Source organism: Arachis stenosperma, chromosome 4, assembly GCF_014773155.1.
Source record: "Arachis stenosperma cultivar V10309 chromosome 4, arast.V10309.gnm1.PFL2, whole genome shotgun sequence".
Lineage (NCBI taxonomy): Eukaryota > Viridiplantae > Streptophyta > Magnoliopsida > Fabales > Fabaceae > Arachis > Arachis stenosperma.
The window spans coordinates 8275096-8290210 of NC_080380.1; the positions used below are offsets into that span (position 1 = coordinate 8275096).

At 32.1% G+C, this 15115-nt stretch overlaps 1 protein-coding gene across 1 annotated transcript; it reads right to left on the reverse strand.

Moving 5' to 3' along the window:
• Nucleotides 1-501: 501 nt before the first annotated feature.
• LOC130973147 (enhancer of mRNA-decapping protein 4-like) lies at nucleotides 502-9115 on the reverse strand. Its single transcript, XM_057897561.1, has 12 exons — nucleotides 7544-9115; nucleotides 6650-6699; nucleotides 6401-6557; nucleotides 6082-6300; nucleotides 5790-5918; nucleotides 4045-5604; nucleotides 3075-3434; nucleotides 2684-2803; nucleotides 2046-2216; nucleotides 1614-1763; nucleotides 1408-1524; nucleotides 502-996 (listed from the first exon to the last, which is right to left on the reverse strand). The coding sequence occupies exons 1-12, from the start codon at nucleotides 8543-8545 to the stop codon at nucleotides 688-690; spliced, it is 4344 nt and encodes a 1447-aa protein (XP_057753544.1). The 5' UTR covers nucleotides 8546-9115; the 3' UTR covers nucleotides 502-687.
• Between the last annotated feature and the right edge of the window lie 6000 nt (nucleotides 9116-15115).

The following is a 15115-nucleotide window of genomic DNA, read 5'->3' on the forward strand; positions in this document are numbered from 1 at the left end:
AATATAAAATACATGTTAGAATACAAATACAGATTAAAAATAAACTAAACCATATATGTATATACACAAATACATTTGTGACTAATTTTAATGGTTAATTTTGGTATACAAATAATATTTTTGTAATAAAAATCAATTACCAAATCAACAACTCTTATAAAATATATATTAAAATAAAAATAAATAACATACAATTATAGTGAAGACATAGTATTTTTATATTTTTTTATATGATTATTCATACTATTAATAAAAAAATAATTAATTTTTTACTAATATGACATAATATAATTATACATATAAAATCATTTATACTTTACAATATAACAAAATTAAAGTACATGTATAATTTAGCAAAAACATACCCTTATTTAAACTCCATGTATAATTTAGCACTTAAAAATTCATCAATAAAAGTTATTATTTCATTTTTATCCTTCCCCTAAACATATCCTAAAGAGTAAAAACACATATGAGGATAATAGTACCAGAAAGAAAATGTAGACACCAAACATTGAAACTATTTCACACATCTCAGTTGCACCAAAGACAACTGCCACATACACATGCTGTAGTTCACTTTAACCACCTAACAAAGAAGGGAAAAAAATCTATCTAGATATCCATGCAAACCAAAGGTTGATACTTTTTCAACAATTTCTGCACAAATAACAACATACAATTAGGTCATTTACAGCTCAATAACACAGAATTTATGACATGCATTAGAAGGCGCATCGAGCTTGCTTCCGAAGGGGAGGTCGTTGACAAATTTCGGTGGTGGTTTAGCGTCCGGGACACTTGATCCAATATCCGCCGGGCATGTGCTGCGATCCTTGGATCGGTAGGGTTTATAGATGCAGCCACATCTGTCATCCAGGACACTTTTCTTGGTGTATCGGTTCCCAGGTCACAGGATAGTTGCTGCAGTAGGGACAGAAGTACTCCTTGGCTTAATGGCAGTGGTACCATTGACAAGATTGCAGTTAAATCAACCTGGTTATGAAAAATAAATGTAAGCTACGTTGAATTTGATATAATCAATCAATCATGCATTCTACAGAATGTGTTTTGAATAAATCATCATAATATGTGAAGATCTCATTTCACGCTTAATTCGGCACAATCATGGACCGAAAATATTGAAGCCGTAAATGAATTTCAAATTAGTCTAGTGATTTACAATTTTATCCAGGACAATCACATTGACATGTTTGTCTCGCAAAACCTCCGAATTGGCTTCTTCCACTATGTAAAGTTCTACTGCATTTGGTTTGCATTTTTATTTTTAGCATTTTCTGTTTTCAGGACTTATGAAGGAAAAGAAAAAGAAAAAACAGTGAATGCAGGAAACACGAACCAAACACACCCTAAGCTATACTTGTAATATTGTTCCGTGTTTGTTACCTGAGAACATAACCAGGAAACGATTGAAACATCACTTCTATGAAGCGCTCCGGTAAATGCTTCCTCGAATTTGCCCTCACTCACCAGCCTTGATAGTTCCTTGGTAGGATCCTCAGCCTGTCAGGCACAAGTGATCTCTCATGGTCAGAAATATCAATAAAACCTGAAAAGATAGTGAGATACGAGGACAGGGTGAATAAACATACCACCACCTCATGTAAACCGCTGCTGATTTGCGTTACAAAGGGGTCCGCAGATGCCGTGGAGTTACCTGCCATTGCTAGCAGTTTCCGCTGGCCCTCGGCCAATTGCCCGCTCAAAGTGCGAGTGATTGATGACGCTGAATTAATTGTATCCTGCAAAATCACGACACATATATTAAGCACATGCCGATCCAAGCTATCTTGGTTCATCATATACCAGCTTCCCAACAATCAAACAATGTTATATATAACCATATTTTCGGTATGAAAAAATATGATGACAGATCAGCTATGTTAAATTCTTCCTTAAAAAATCTTTAGTACAAAATGAATTGATATAGAAAGGCCAAAGAGATCTTTAATGGCAGAGAAAGAAAATGACATTAAAAGTACAAATAATATTATAAGATTACAAACCAAGCATCATATACATACCCTCAAAGTTATGGCTAGAGGAGAATGAGTAGTATCATACTGCTGCTGAATAGCGGCTGTGTGCTTTGCAAGACCATTCTGAAATGAGGCATCAATTTGCTCAAACATGGCTTTGCAAGACATCTCAAATGCTGGAATAATTGAAGCTTCCAAACTACCCCTAAGTGCTTCCTGCGAAAAACAACGCCGAAAGAAATATTAACTGAAACTGCTCACAAGTGAAACCAATTCAAGAAGCAGGCAACAAAATAAACCAAAATATGAAGCTGACTTGGATAAATATGACATAAAACAAGACATTCGACACTCGAGAGTATATATATATTTGTATGTGCGCGCGCACCTGAACAATCTCTCTAAAAGCATAAGTTGTTAAATAACGGTACGTGAAATCATTTTTGCACAGAAATTCAACTTCAATTTGTGTAAAAGGAATGACTAAACTTAAAACATGGTAGTAATTTTGTCTCTCCATTTGTAATAAAAACCGTAGAAGAGTAGCATAAACCTAACTGAGTAACACTATGTCAGTTAATATATGCTTTAAGCACGTGGTCATGGTTGATAAATTCTGCTCGACATGTATATAAAATGAAGAGCTTTTGGAAGATGCTGATGGTGATATCAACAATGCTTACTTGAAGAGCTTGCTTGCCAGAAGTTTGAAATTGTGCTTGTATCTGCCTAGCTACTGTAGCTTCAAGTTTTGAAGTAACTGATTTTTCTAGTTGATTCAATGCCTTGTCTCCCACCCCCTTCTGCAGAATTGATAGCAAAATCTTAGTCAAACATATTCATATAAAATCAAATCATTCATCATTCCCATTGTTAAAACCATAATTGGCACACAGAGACTTAAACATTCAAGTTGCCATAATATGAAATTAAAACACTTTATTATGGATGATCATAATTATCATGTGGCACCATTCAAAATGGGGAAGCAAATGCTTAGAACAAAACTAGTCGGTTATACATGTACACTAAATTTGAAATGTAGAACTTTTGGAAGTAGGTATTAATCCAAACCTGGAATGACTCTGCGACAGCTGATGATACTGCTTTCTCTATAATTTGACTAATTGAACGAGTGACAGTTGGCCCAATTGAGGATATTTCCTTCTTAACGATTTTCTCCAATACAGCTGCCATATCCTTGTTCACAAAATTGGAGATCAAGTTTGTTATCTGCTGTGTACGTTCTCTCTCTAACTTCTCTTGCTTTGCATGTTCTTCTTGCAAGCGAGCCCACAAGGCATCCGTGTTGGACTTGACAACTTTCTCCATGCTCCGGCCCAAGGATCCTTCTAATCTTCTGCCTTCCTTCGTAACTGGGATGGAAACCGTCACATTCATCTGCTTTTGCAATTCCTTATGCATGCCTAATAACTGTAAATTAGAAAATGATGGAGATCAATTTAAAAATACAAAACTAAAAATATCCCCATAAGGTAACATGAGGGTATAAGAGTGACAAAATCAGGTAAAGACATGGAAAATTTCCTTCTGAAGAAAGAATGAGTTCCATATGTGTTATTTGGAAGCTGGCATCATAACAAGTCTCAACGGTGAAAAACTAACCTCAAACTCATAGTAACTTACTATTAAATCATACAATGCTTAAAAACAGTGCTGATCAGTGCAGGGAATCTGTTACTAATTGATGTTTCAGATCAACAAACACCGAAAAAGCCAAGAGTGAGACGAAAGGAAATGTAAGAAAGGGATCGGACTTCACGAAACAGCGGGTTTATTCCATTTAGAGATTGCATATGCTACACATATTTATATTCTATAAAATATGCGAAAAGAAACTTCCAAAATGTTTGACTGAAACAAATCTTCTGTCCGAAAATTTGATCCTAAGATGACAGGTAACTAACTACAAATATTAGAAAGAATAAAACCACAAAAACACAAGTAATTTCCAAATATATGCAATGCACAAACTACAAACCATGTTAAATAAACCCAAGAAAAATGTTCAAATATTATTAACCTGGCTCAGCATATCCTGCATAGCGGATAACTGTGGTAGAGCTGCTTCAATGGATGAGCCTCCTGAATTGCCACTTTGATCATTTGATGAATCCATCGGGTTGAAAGGGCTGGGGTTAGCAGATGATGTACCAGACACTTGAGAACCTTTGCCTTTTTGTTTTTTACTTTTCATGGCAGGTGCTGGAGATTGTGAAGTAGCAGTCACAGTTTCTGATTCACCATCATTTGCAGATACATCCTTACTCGCTTCATGAACTTCTTCCTCAATAGAGCTACGGCTTTGATCAGGTGCATCAATCGTCTTAATACTATCAGCTGGACGTACTCCCTCAATGTTATATGAATCTCTGGCCATCTGAATGCCCAAATCAGACGCTTGAGAGTAGAATAACTTCTCTTTCCTCTCGGCAACATTGGTGTAAGAATCTCTGTCTCTGTCATATTCAGTATTTTCTTGATTTAAACCAGCCTCACCTACCACTTTAACCTCTACTTCAAGGTTTTCTGTGTCGCTATGGGCAGCAACATCCTTCACATTCATCCCTTGGGAAGTTAGTGAATTCTCAGAAGATAATGTAGCTTTCGAGAATATCTCAGATGGGGTTACCAGATGAGTCGGGTGTTTAAATGCTGTTGGGGCATTAGAAACCGCAGAGACATCATTTTGTACGGCTCTATCATTCTTCAAAGAACTGTCACCCGACGCAGGCACATCAGCCGTATTATCTTTCTCAGACTCTATTCTCCGTTCAGCCGAAGGATCGGAATTTGGCTGCTCAAAACTGTGATCTGCACTGGTTGAAATAGTTTCTAAATTATTTGATGAACCTTTCAAACCTGATAACTTATGGGACAATCTTGGGCTCAGAGGAAGTGGAGGTGCCGAAGCATTAATATGATCAAAGCCATTATTAGAAGACAAATCATTTTCCTTGGTTTCGGGATCTGAAGTAGATGCTTCAGGCAGACCAGAAATATCTGAAGAAGGCAAGCTTACAGGAGCACTTACAACAGGAGCACTTTCAGAGCTGCTAGGATTAACTTGTGGCACATTTGCAGTTTCCATATTAGCAGACGCATCCAAAGCATCAACACCACGTGATAGATTAGATTCTGTTTTCTCAACTTCAACATTATCCAATGGCGGAGGCAAGCATTGTGACAAATTGAGCGCATATTGTTGTATAGCTTGAGTTTGGACACAATACACCTGTACAATATGCTCACCATCAGGTAACATGTCACTAGTTCCTGTAAGACTTAGTATAGGCATTGTGACCGTGAATTCAGCAATGTAATCCATACGAGTAGCAGTTGGATTCGCTCCATACTCTATATGTACAGCATATATTGTATTTTTCTTGGCATTTGCTAGCAGAAACAAACCAGCTCGCGGCAGTGCTACAACTTGATTAAAGAATGCATCCTCAGGGTTAGTTTCATAAGAACTTCTTATATCCAAAGTTTGAATACAATTCCATGACTCGGAATCACTAGGCAATAACCAGCCTTCCTCGTTGTCAGACACCCATATCTTCACTTCCTGATTTAGTGGGCCCTGCAGTAAAGAAAATAAAAAAGTAGAGAAAGAAATTAGTTCATGAACGATGATGCAAAGGTGATCTTTGAGAACATCTGAAACCAATTCGGGTGATGGTCAAGCCGCACAATAAAAATCGTCCAAAGGCATCCACAATTAAGAATAGTCATATTTTCAATAATGGGAAGACTAGAAACATATACCGCTGTGATAAGAATGATGTGATCAGGGCGGTGAGGGGCAGTCAAGAATGTCACGGAATTAACCGGTTTACCATCATGTGGTCTTATAACAGCAAGTGGTGTTGACTTACGTTCTTCCCATATCTTCACCTGTTTATAACAAAAAGCTCAAATCAGAAGAATGAATATAAGCCTGTTTTCATGTTGACAAGCCCAAAATGTAGTACAATGACATGAACCATTTAAGCGAAGGGTTGAAAAAACTACAAAAAGCAAAAGAGCAAGGTGACAAGGGAGAGTAGAAAATGCAGACCGTGCCATCTGCCGATGCTGAAGCTAACCGACTCTTCATCCATTGGCACATTGACAACTCAGTGACATTGCCGTCATGCTTACCAACAAGCTGCACCCCATCAATCAACTTATCAATTGAACATTTGAGAGGCTCTTCTGCAGAAAAAGTTTCACCTTTTCCGGCTTTCATAGTGTCAATTTTGAGGATACGGTTTCCAATAGCAACCATTAAAATCTCCTGTTGGTCATTTTCAACTAATAAGCTCAAACTTAAAGGGAATTCACTGATAACAGAAATTGGAAGCACTAAGAGACTAAGTTAAAAACATTGCCATTACTTGTTTGTGAGGATGCCAGCATACTCGTGGATGAACTGAGTCACTCTCCCCTGTTATTTGAATGGCTGTGATCACTTTACCAGTAATTTGAGGTTTGTCTTCCTCATCGGGACCCTCATTAATCTTCCAAACAAAAATTCTCCCATCAGTGCTTGCGCTGTGAATACAGTGTCAAAGTTGAAAATGATCAATAAATGTGAATGCACCGCAATAAAAACCACAAGCAAGAAGCGTTAGTGGGATATTTACCTGGCCAACAGGTGTAGATCCTCAGCAAAGAAAGCCATGTCTGTTACTCTCTACATAAGAATGTGGCAAACATAAATTGGAGAGTTTATATTTGAAGGGGAAAAAAACTCACATCGCAAATGTGTGCGCAACAGGGAACACATTGCAAGAGTTAGAGCAAGCTTTGCATTTTCAAAAGAAGTTGAAATTATGAGAATATGATCCATCAGGTGAGAATAGCCACCAAGATTACTCTTATGATTATTGAAGAATAGGAGTCTAGAATTACATCTCACTCTAAAACTTCAGGAGCTTGATGTGATAGCTATATAACCAAAAACAATTAAAAGAAAATGATCAATTGATAAAAGCACATGAGAAAAGACCTGAAATACAATCTTTCACAGATATCAATCGACACTTATGTCACCATTTCTAACACTATATCTTGCCATACTCACATACAACCAAAACTCAGCATACTAAACTTAAATCAAGAGAAGGGCACACAAGGAGTCGAAAAAGCTTATAGTCATTTCTTTCCAAATTTATAAGGAGAAGACAAAACCTATGCTCTCATAGTCTCGTGGCAATATACGACAAAAGTAGTGTGTATGTGATCAATGATTATTGGCTAAAAGAAAAGAAAGAAAACACATACATCACAGGCAATACTAGTTCATATTACACCTGCAGCATTGTTTTAGCCAACAGTGAGCACTAACGGAATGCATTAATACTCCTAGCACTAAAAAACCACATATAACAATTGACAAACCAAACAATTTTATGTGAAAAAAAGCTATTCATCAACTTAACAGTACTACACAATTAAACAAATACAGATTCATAAAAATCAAATTAGAGCTACATTCAAGCCAAAAATAACATCAACAAAGAAAAGTAACAACCAACCTGAGTATGACCCCGAAGCAAATATCTCAATGCAGTATTAATATTAAGGACTCTGATGGCACCAAGCTTGAGTCCATAGCATATGTAAGACCTATTCACGGCGATTTGGCGGCCGAGAACAAGGCCAGGATCAGAGGCATACTTAGTGATGGGAGTGACCTCAAGCTGAGGCTGCACTTCCCCTGGCAACCTAACATCAATGTCATAAACAACATTCTCTCCAATCAAATGTCTCCCCTTTGGGAGTTTACTGCTCAGCATCCTCATTGGGGTGCTGCCCTGAGGGCTCACCACACCGGCCGGCAAAGCCTGCGGCGGCTGTGACCCGGATGAGGGCAACAACACTGCAGCAGGGTGGTTTGAAGTGCCAGGCATTAAGAAATCAGAAACCATAGGAATTGGTGGTGCTGATGCTGATGCAGAAGACTGTGATGTTGATGCTATTGATGATGGTGATTGATTCATAACTGATTGTTCTTGATTGGATTGAGGGTTTTGGGTGCCTAACATGGCCATAAGGCGAGCACCACTATTAGGAGATGTAGGAACATGTGGTGATGGTGATGAAGGAGAAGGTGAAGGTGATGATGAAGATTGTTGCTGCTGAAAAATTGGTCTTTGAGGAGAAATCATTTGAGGAAGCTGCTGCTGCTGCTGCTGCTGCTGCTGATGGTGAAGAACAAAAGGGTGTTCTTGTTGCTGTTGCTGTTGCTGTTGTTGGAAGTGTTGGAGATTTGGATAAGGAGGAAGAAAGTGAGGAAATTGGTGGTGATAAGGGTATGTGCCAGTGGGTGGAGGATAAGAAGAAGAAGGTGTAGGGTATGAAGAAGGAGGTGGTGTTGAAGGTGAAGGAGCTGGGAATGATGGTGAAGAGTTCAAGTTTGAAGAAGAAGAAGAAGAAGGAGGATTTGGGGTTGGTGGTGTTGTTCCTTTGAATAGTTTCTGCAAATCAAAATGGTTACTTTGCTGCTGTTGATTTGGATTCCCAGGTGAAGAAGCCATAAAAATTGAAAGAGGAAAGAGGAAAAATTGAAACTTTTTCTCAAGATTGAAACGAGGGATTAAAAAAAAAAAATCAGAACTTGGGAATCAAAAACCAGAATTGAAAAGATGGGTACCACCCCACTCCAATATTGGATCCGGTTGATGCTGATTTTTGCAGATCTAAAAAAAAAAAATTGATTTTTTTTTCTTTACCCCTTTGTTTATTTCTTTTTTTCTTTTTTCGTTTTTTTTTTCACTGATACTTCGTACTTTGTTCCTTGTGTTGTTTCCTCGTAGTAGTTTAGAAATCCCAGGAAAAACTCAAAAAAGGAAAAAAGGAAATTAAAAAAAAAATCTTTTTTTTTTCTAATTTACATAACACAGAGACCTGTTTCTATGTTCTTGAGTGTTTCTTTTCTTTCTTGTGTTGGTCTTTGTCTGCTACTATGACCAGAATTAGATCAGATGAGACTGCTAGAGATAATTATTGGAAATTGAGGGGTTAATCAATAAATTAAAATTTTGCATTCTCCAATTTAGCAAATAGCTACTAAAGGATTGGAATTTCGGTTGAATTGCAATGGTTATGGTTAACAAAGATGATAGAAAACAATTGGGGAGTGAGAAGAGGCGAAGGAATTTAATAGTGGGATTATATTTATATGGGTAAAGTACTAAATTGGTCCCCTAGGTTTGGGCGTAATTCTGTTTTAGTCCTTAAGGTTTAAAATGTTCTATTTGAATCTAAAAAAGTTTCATTTAGCATCAATTTAGTCCCACAATGAGGTCAAAATTAAATAATTAACAAAATATCCTACATAACAACAATTTAAGAACAAAATCGATAATCTGGAGAACAAGTACAAGCTCCAGAGGCACAAAATCAACCATTGATGCATCAATACATTTATTTATCATTTTCTTTAGTTTTATAGAAAATATTTTATTTATATTATAAAAAAATAATAAATAAATGTATTGATGTATCAATGGTTGATTTTATGCCTCTAGTGCTTGTACTTGTTCTCCAAATTATCGATTTTGTTCTTGTACTGTTGTTATGTAGGACATTTTGTTAATTATTTAATTTTGATCTCACTGTGAGACTAAATTGATGCTAAATAAAACTTTTTTGGATTCAAATAGAACACTTTAAACCTTAAGGACCAAAACAGAATTACGCCCAAACTTAAGGGACCAATTTAGTACTTTACCCTATTTATATTAATTGTACAAATGAAATCAAATTACATATAAAAATTTAATAATGACATTATTCATGCACCAAATATTTAAAAATATGATGATTATTAATTAATTATATATTTAATTTTTAATTAAATAAAAAAAAATACATATTAATTGATAAAAATATTATTTTTAAAATAATATTTATTATAAAAGATGTGTGTGTAATGGAATTAAAAATTCAATTATTCTATGTAGTTTTATTTTTGTTTTTCTAACAAAATAATTTTAGGGTGAGTTTGATAACAATTATATATTAGTATAAAGTTTTTTTTTAATCAAATTAGCTTAGTCCAGTAGTTAATTCACTAATCTGTTTAAGTAAATGTCTCAAAAATTTATGTTAAATGCAATGTAAACTAAAATAAGATAGTGATGTTATTTTTTCTAATTTAATTTGTATGTGCTATTAACATAAAAACAAATTATGTATATACATAATTATATATAGTTAGATCAGTTTAGATATTTTAGTCATCTTTAAAAGTTATATAAAAATAAGCATATTAAAAAAAAAATTTCTAATCCACAAAATGTTCATCTAAAGAAAAGATCATTATAAAAACAAAAATAGTTTTGGTAGGTTTCAATATTTAGCTTTGCCGATAAAGTTTGTTTGACTTACACTGAAATTGTTTACCGAGGATGCCTTATTGTTATATTTCTCAATATAGTACTAAATTATATGAAAAAAATTCAGTAATTATTACCAGCAGTAACATTACTAATTGTTTATATTTGTCAATTATAATTTTTAAATGATTAAAATAATTTTATTTTATCCATTTTAATATAATTTTCAATAAAAATAGAATTTATTTGGCGGTTTGAGGATTGACATGAAAAATTGAAAAGAAAATCTGCTCGTAGTCAAGGACAAAAAAACTAAGCATATATATATTCATATCATTTAAAAAAAAAAATTATTACGGAGTTAATGGAATATTTATACACAACTACTCATTCTAAAAATTTAAGCTGATTTTAGATTTACTAAGAATCGAATTCTTGACTTTTCGGATCTAAAATTCTGATACCATGTCATGAAATCACTCATCCCAAAAACTTAAGATGATTAAAAAAATGTAATACTAATAGTTATATTTCTAATACTAAATCGAACATTCCTAAATTTCAATTATACACATTGGACAAATATTCCGTCACTCTCTATGCTTCCTAAAAAATAAGCATACTTTGTCTCGTTCTAAGGTAGTGTTTGGTAGAGAGACAGAGATTGAAGGACTGATACTGAGAGATGGAGACTTAGAGACAGAATAAATCTCAGTATTTTGTTTGTTGCAAAGTGGGAGACAGAAATTAAAATAAGAATGAAGCTCTAATTTAATTTGTACAAAGGATAAAATTGGAATTAATTAATTGAAATGGGGTATTTTAAGTATAAAAGATTATTAAAGTTTCGGTTTTTGTCTTTACAAATTTCAATCTCCTGTGTCCTCATTTTTTGGAGGTACTAAAATACTAAAATTTTGGAGATAAAGACAGAAATTTTAGTACCAATCTTTGAGCCAACAAATATAATACTAAATTTCAATTTTTCAATCTCTGTCCCAATACTTCAAAATAAATGCTACATTAAAGAGTGATAGTATTCTTTAACACAAAGTTATTCATATCATTTCAGTTAAGCTAGAAATTATTACGTGTTGTGATTTACCTCAAATCCAAGTTATAATTAGATTATAATCAAATGTGCTCAAGATAATAATCAAATTTAATAATCTAATTAGAGTTCAGATTAATTATAATCAGATTATAATTAAATACACTATAAACTATATTACAAATTTTAATTATAATCAAATACACTTAAAATAATAATTAAATTCAAAAATCTAAAAATTTATATTCATGTTATAATTAGATTATAATCAAACAAAATGCTCCAAATTATATTACACAAATTCAATTATAATCAAACGCTCTCCTGGTGATTTTTTTTCTATTGTCATTTTTATTATTTTTTCTTTTTTTTTTCTCTAATTTTATAATTTTTGACCAGTTCTAAAATTCCTGTCTGATAATAATTTTAGAATTTAGAAACATTTGGATTATTGTATCTTTTCTTAACGTCTGATACTCATTTTATGTTCAATAAAAAATAAATTAATAATGTCATATCAAAAAATATGGAAAAGTATAAGTTACCAACATATTATCTGTCAACTTCTGCCAATTCTTATTTATATTTGTGTTTCATAGAAGTGTGTTTGTAGATGTGTCTAATAATTAATATATTTTAAATACATATATAAAGAGACACATCCAGAAAATATATTTATAAAGACACTTTTATTAAACACAGTTATAAAAAAGACATTTTTATTAGACACATCCATAAACACACTTTTATAAAATACAATTATAAATAAGAGTTGACAGAAATTGACAAATATGCTGTTGGTAACGTAGCGGAACCGAAAAAATATTATTAGAATAACGAAACAATACATTTATATTATTTTAGTAAGGCTAGCTCATCAATAATAATGAGTTAGTTATTTATTTAATACTTATTTTTTATTGTATAAGTTACACAACTTACGCAACTCTTAAAAAAAGAACTTCAATAGAGTGTTAAGAGGAAAAAAAAAACATATATTAACATTTCAAAAGACAAGAAAAAGGATAATGTAAGCTGCATTGTGTCCAAATTTAATTTAGTTTTTTTCTATAACTAAAAAAAATAGACTAGCTATTTATGATATACAGACACTGACATAAATACGAGACACGACACGACACAGAACACGTCGATACGCGAATTTTAAAATCTTACATGACACGGGAATATGCATACATATAAAATATAAAGTATTTTTTAGATAAACTGTAATGATATTTTAATATTTTATTAATATTAAAATATAAATTAATTTTTAAATTATTTTTAATATCTTATTTTAATTATATCAAGTATTTAAAATATTGTTTGTTTTAATAAATAATAATATATATTATATCTAAATTTATTTTAAGAATATATATTAAGAATAAGACCGGACACGCGGACACGTGATGATATTTAGGTGTGTCCAAGTGTGTCCGAAAAAAAAATTTTATTTTTTATTGAGACACGATTTGGACACAGCAGACACAGACACGACAACTCAGTAAAGTGTCCGTGCTTCATAGCTAGCCATGTATATAACTAAAAACTAGAACACACCTAATAAAAGGTTGCACAAAGAAAGTTTTTATTTTCTATTTATATTTTCAATTGAATACTTTAACAAATAGAATAAAGATTTATACGTCCAAGCAAAATATTTAATCAAATTAAAATATTTTTTTTTATTTTTCTAGTATCTTTCAATTTGACAGGTCAAGGATTAATTCATTGAATTAAAATATTTAATTAAAGCTAACAAAGTTATTATAACAACTTTTTAAATCCTCCTCATCCTCCTCCTATTTTTCTTCTAAATTCATGCACGCAAGTTGTTCTTCTTTCCTTTTTCTTTCTTTTCCAATATTGTGTCTTCTTCTTTTTCTTTTTTTATTATCGTCATCACCAATAATACTAACATTTTGTAAATATTTTTATTAGTTCTAATTTTCTCTACTGCTATCATTAAATAATTTCGGTTCATTTCTTAATTTATTTCAGTTCATTTGTGTATTAATTGAGGTTCACTTGATGCTGTTAATAAGTATTAACTAAATTTTTTATTTCTTAAGTAATTTCGCTTTATTTCTTAGTTTAATTGAGATTCATTTTTGGATCCATAAATGAATTCGATGTATTTTTTTTAATGATTGAGTCTTTTTGACTGTTTGTTCAAATTTGAACTAATTTCAATTCATTTGTGTGCTAATTGAGATTCATTTTATATTGTTGATAAGTATTGACCAAATTTTTTATTCTTTAAGTAATTTCAGTTTATTTCTTAGTTTAATTGATGTTCATTTGGATCCAGAAATAAATTTGATGTATTTTTGTTGATGATCAAGTTTTTTTATTTCTTTTTCAAATCTGAACTAATTGAATGGAATAGAATGGAATCTAATACAATTAAATAAAGTGATAATGAATAATTTCATTTTTATTTGCTAAAAAATTTGGTCAATACTTATCAGCAGCATCAAGTGAACCTCAATTAACACAAACACATCGAATTCATTTTTGGATCCAAATGAACATCAAATAAACTAAGAAATGAAATGAAATTATTTAAAGAATAAAAAATTTGGTCAATACTTATCAGCAATATCACGTAAACCTCAATTAACACACAAATAAATCAAAATTAATTCACAAATAAAATCGAAATAAACTAAAAAATGAACCGAAATTATTTAATGATGGCACCAGAAAAAATCAGAACCAATAATGATATTAGCAAAATGTTTGTATTGTTGGTGATGACGATAACGAAAGAGGAGAAGAAGAAGAAGAATAAGAAGGGAAGACGAAGAAACTGTGTGCGCAAATTTAAATAGAGGAGGAGGAAAAAATGGAGAAGGAGAAAAAAAGAGGAAGACGAAGAAGGATATATTTTGCGTTATTAAAATATATGTAGTGTATATACTGATGTGATAAAAATAATTTTTGTTAAGTTTAGACTTAATTAAATTTAATTGGTAAAAGTATTTAGATATATAATTAGACTGTAATAAATAATAGCAAAAATATATTTTAAATCTCTAGTAGAATTTGTTATTTGAGAGTGGAATTAGAATCTAAATCCAAATCTTAACGAAAAGTGAGATAGGGGTTTAATTTTTCTGTCTGAATATTATAGACTATATACGTATTTTTATATCTGTAATTGATTTTGGTACCTGATTTAGTCTACATCTAATATGATATTATATATATAATACAGGTTTAATAGAAATGTATTGTATTTTAATAACACAGTATGATGTCGAAATAATGAAATTTATTTTAGAAAAATTAGACCCTTTTATGTCCACTATGTTATATTGTTATCTGCTTTTTATTATTATGAGTTTATGACTTTCGTTACACGATGTCATCTCAATATTGAGCATATTTTATATCCATAAGGATAGAGATGGAGACTCCTTATTTTGTTTTTATTTAGAGTGTATTCTTTTCTTACTCAATTAGCTTATGACAAAATCTACCATAATAAAATATAGTTATATGATATATATCCTTTCAATCACCCTTAGTGCTAAGAATTTCATTATCTTTTTCTTGCACATATCATTTTAATTTCGAAGGTTCTAGACTAAAGATATCCATTAGCATATGTTAGCTAGTTACAGTCGTATGAAGTATATATATATTGGCCTAAATATTTTAATATGTTTAAAGAAGCTTTTCACCGAAAATTTGACTTCAGAATT

Bases quoted from the DNA above. Each gene is read 5' to 3' on its own strand.
- LOC130973147 (XM_057897561.1), bottom strand. From the start codon at position 8,545: ATGGCTTCTTCACCTGGGAATCCAAATCAACAGCAGCAAAGTAACCAT. The intron at 5,605-5,789 runs GTATATGTTTCT...TCTTTACTGCAG, and splicing joins ACATCATTCTTATCACAGCG to GGCCCACTAAATCAGGAAGT. The intron at 3,435-4,044 runs GTTAATAATATT...TCTAATTTACAG, and splicing joins TGCAGGATATGCTGAGCCAG to TTATTAGGCATGCATAAGGA.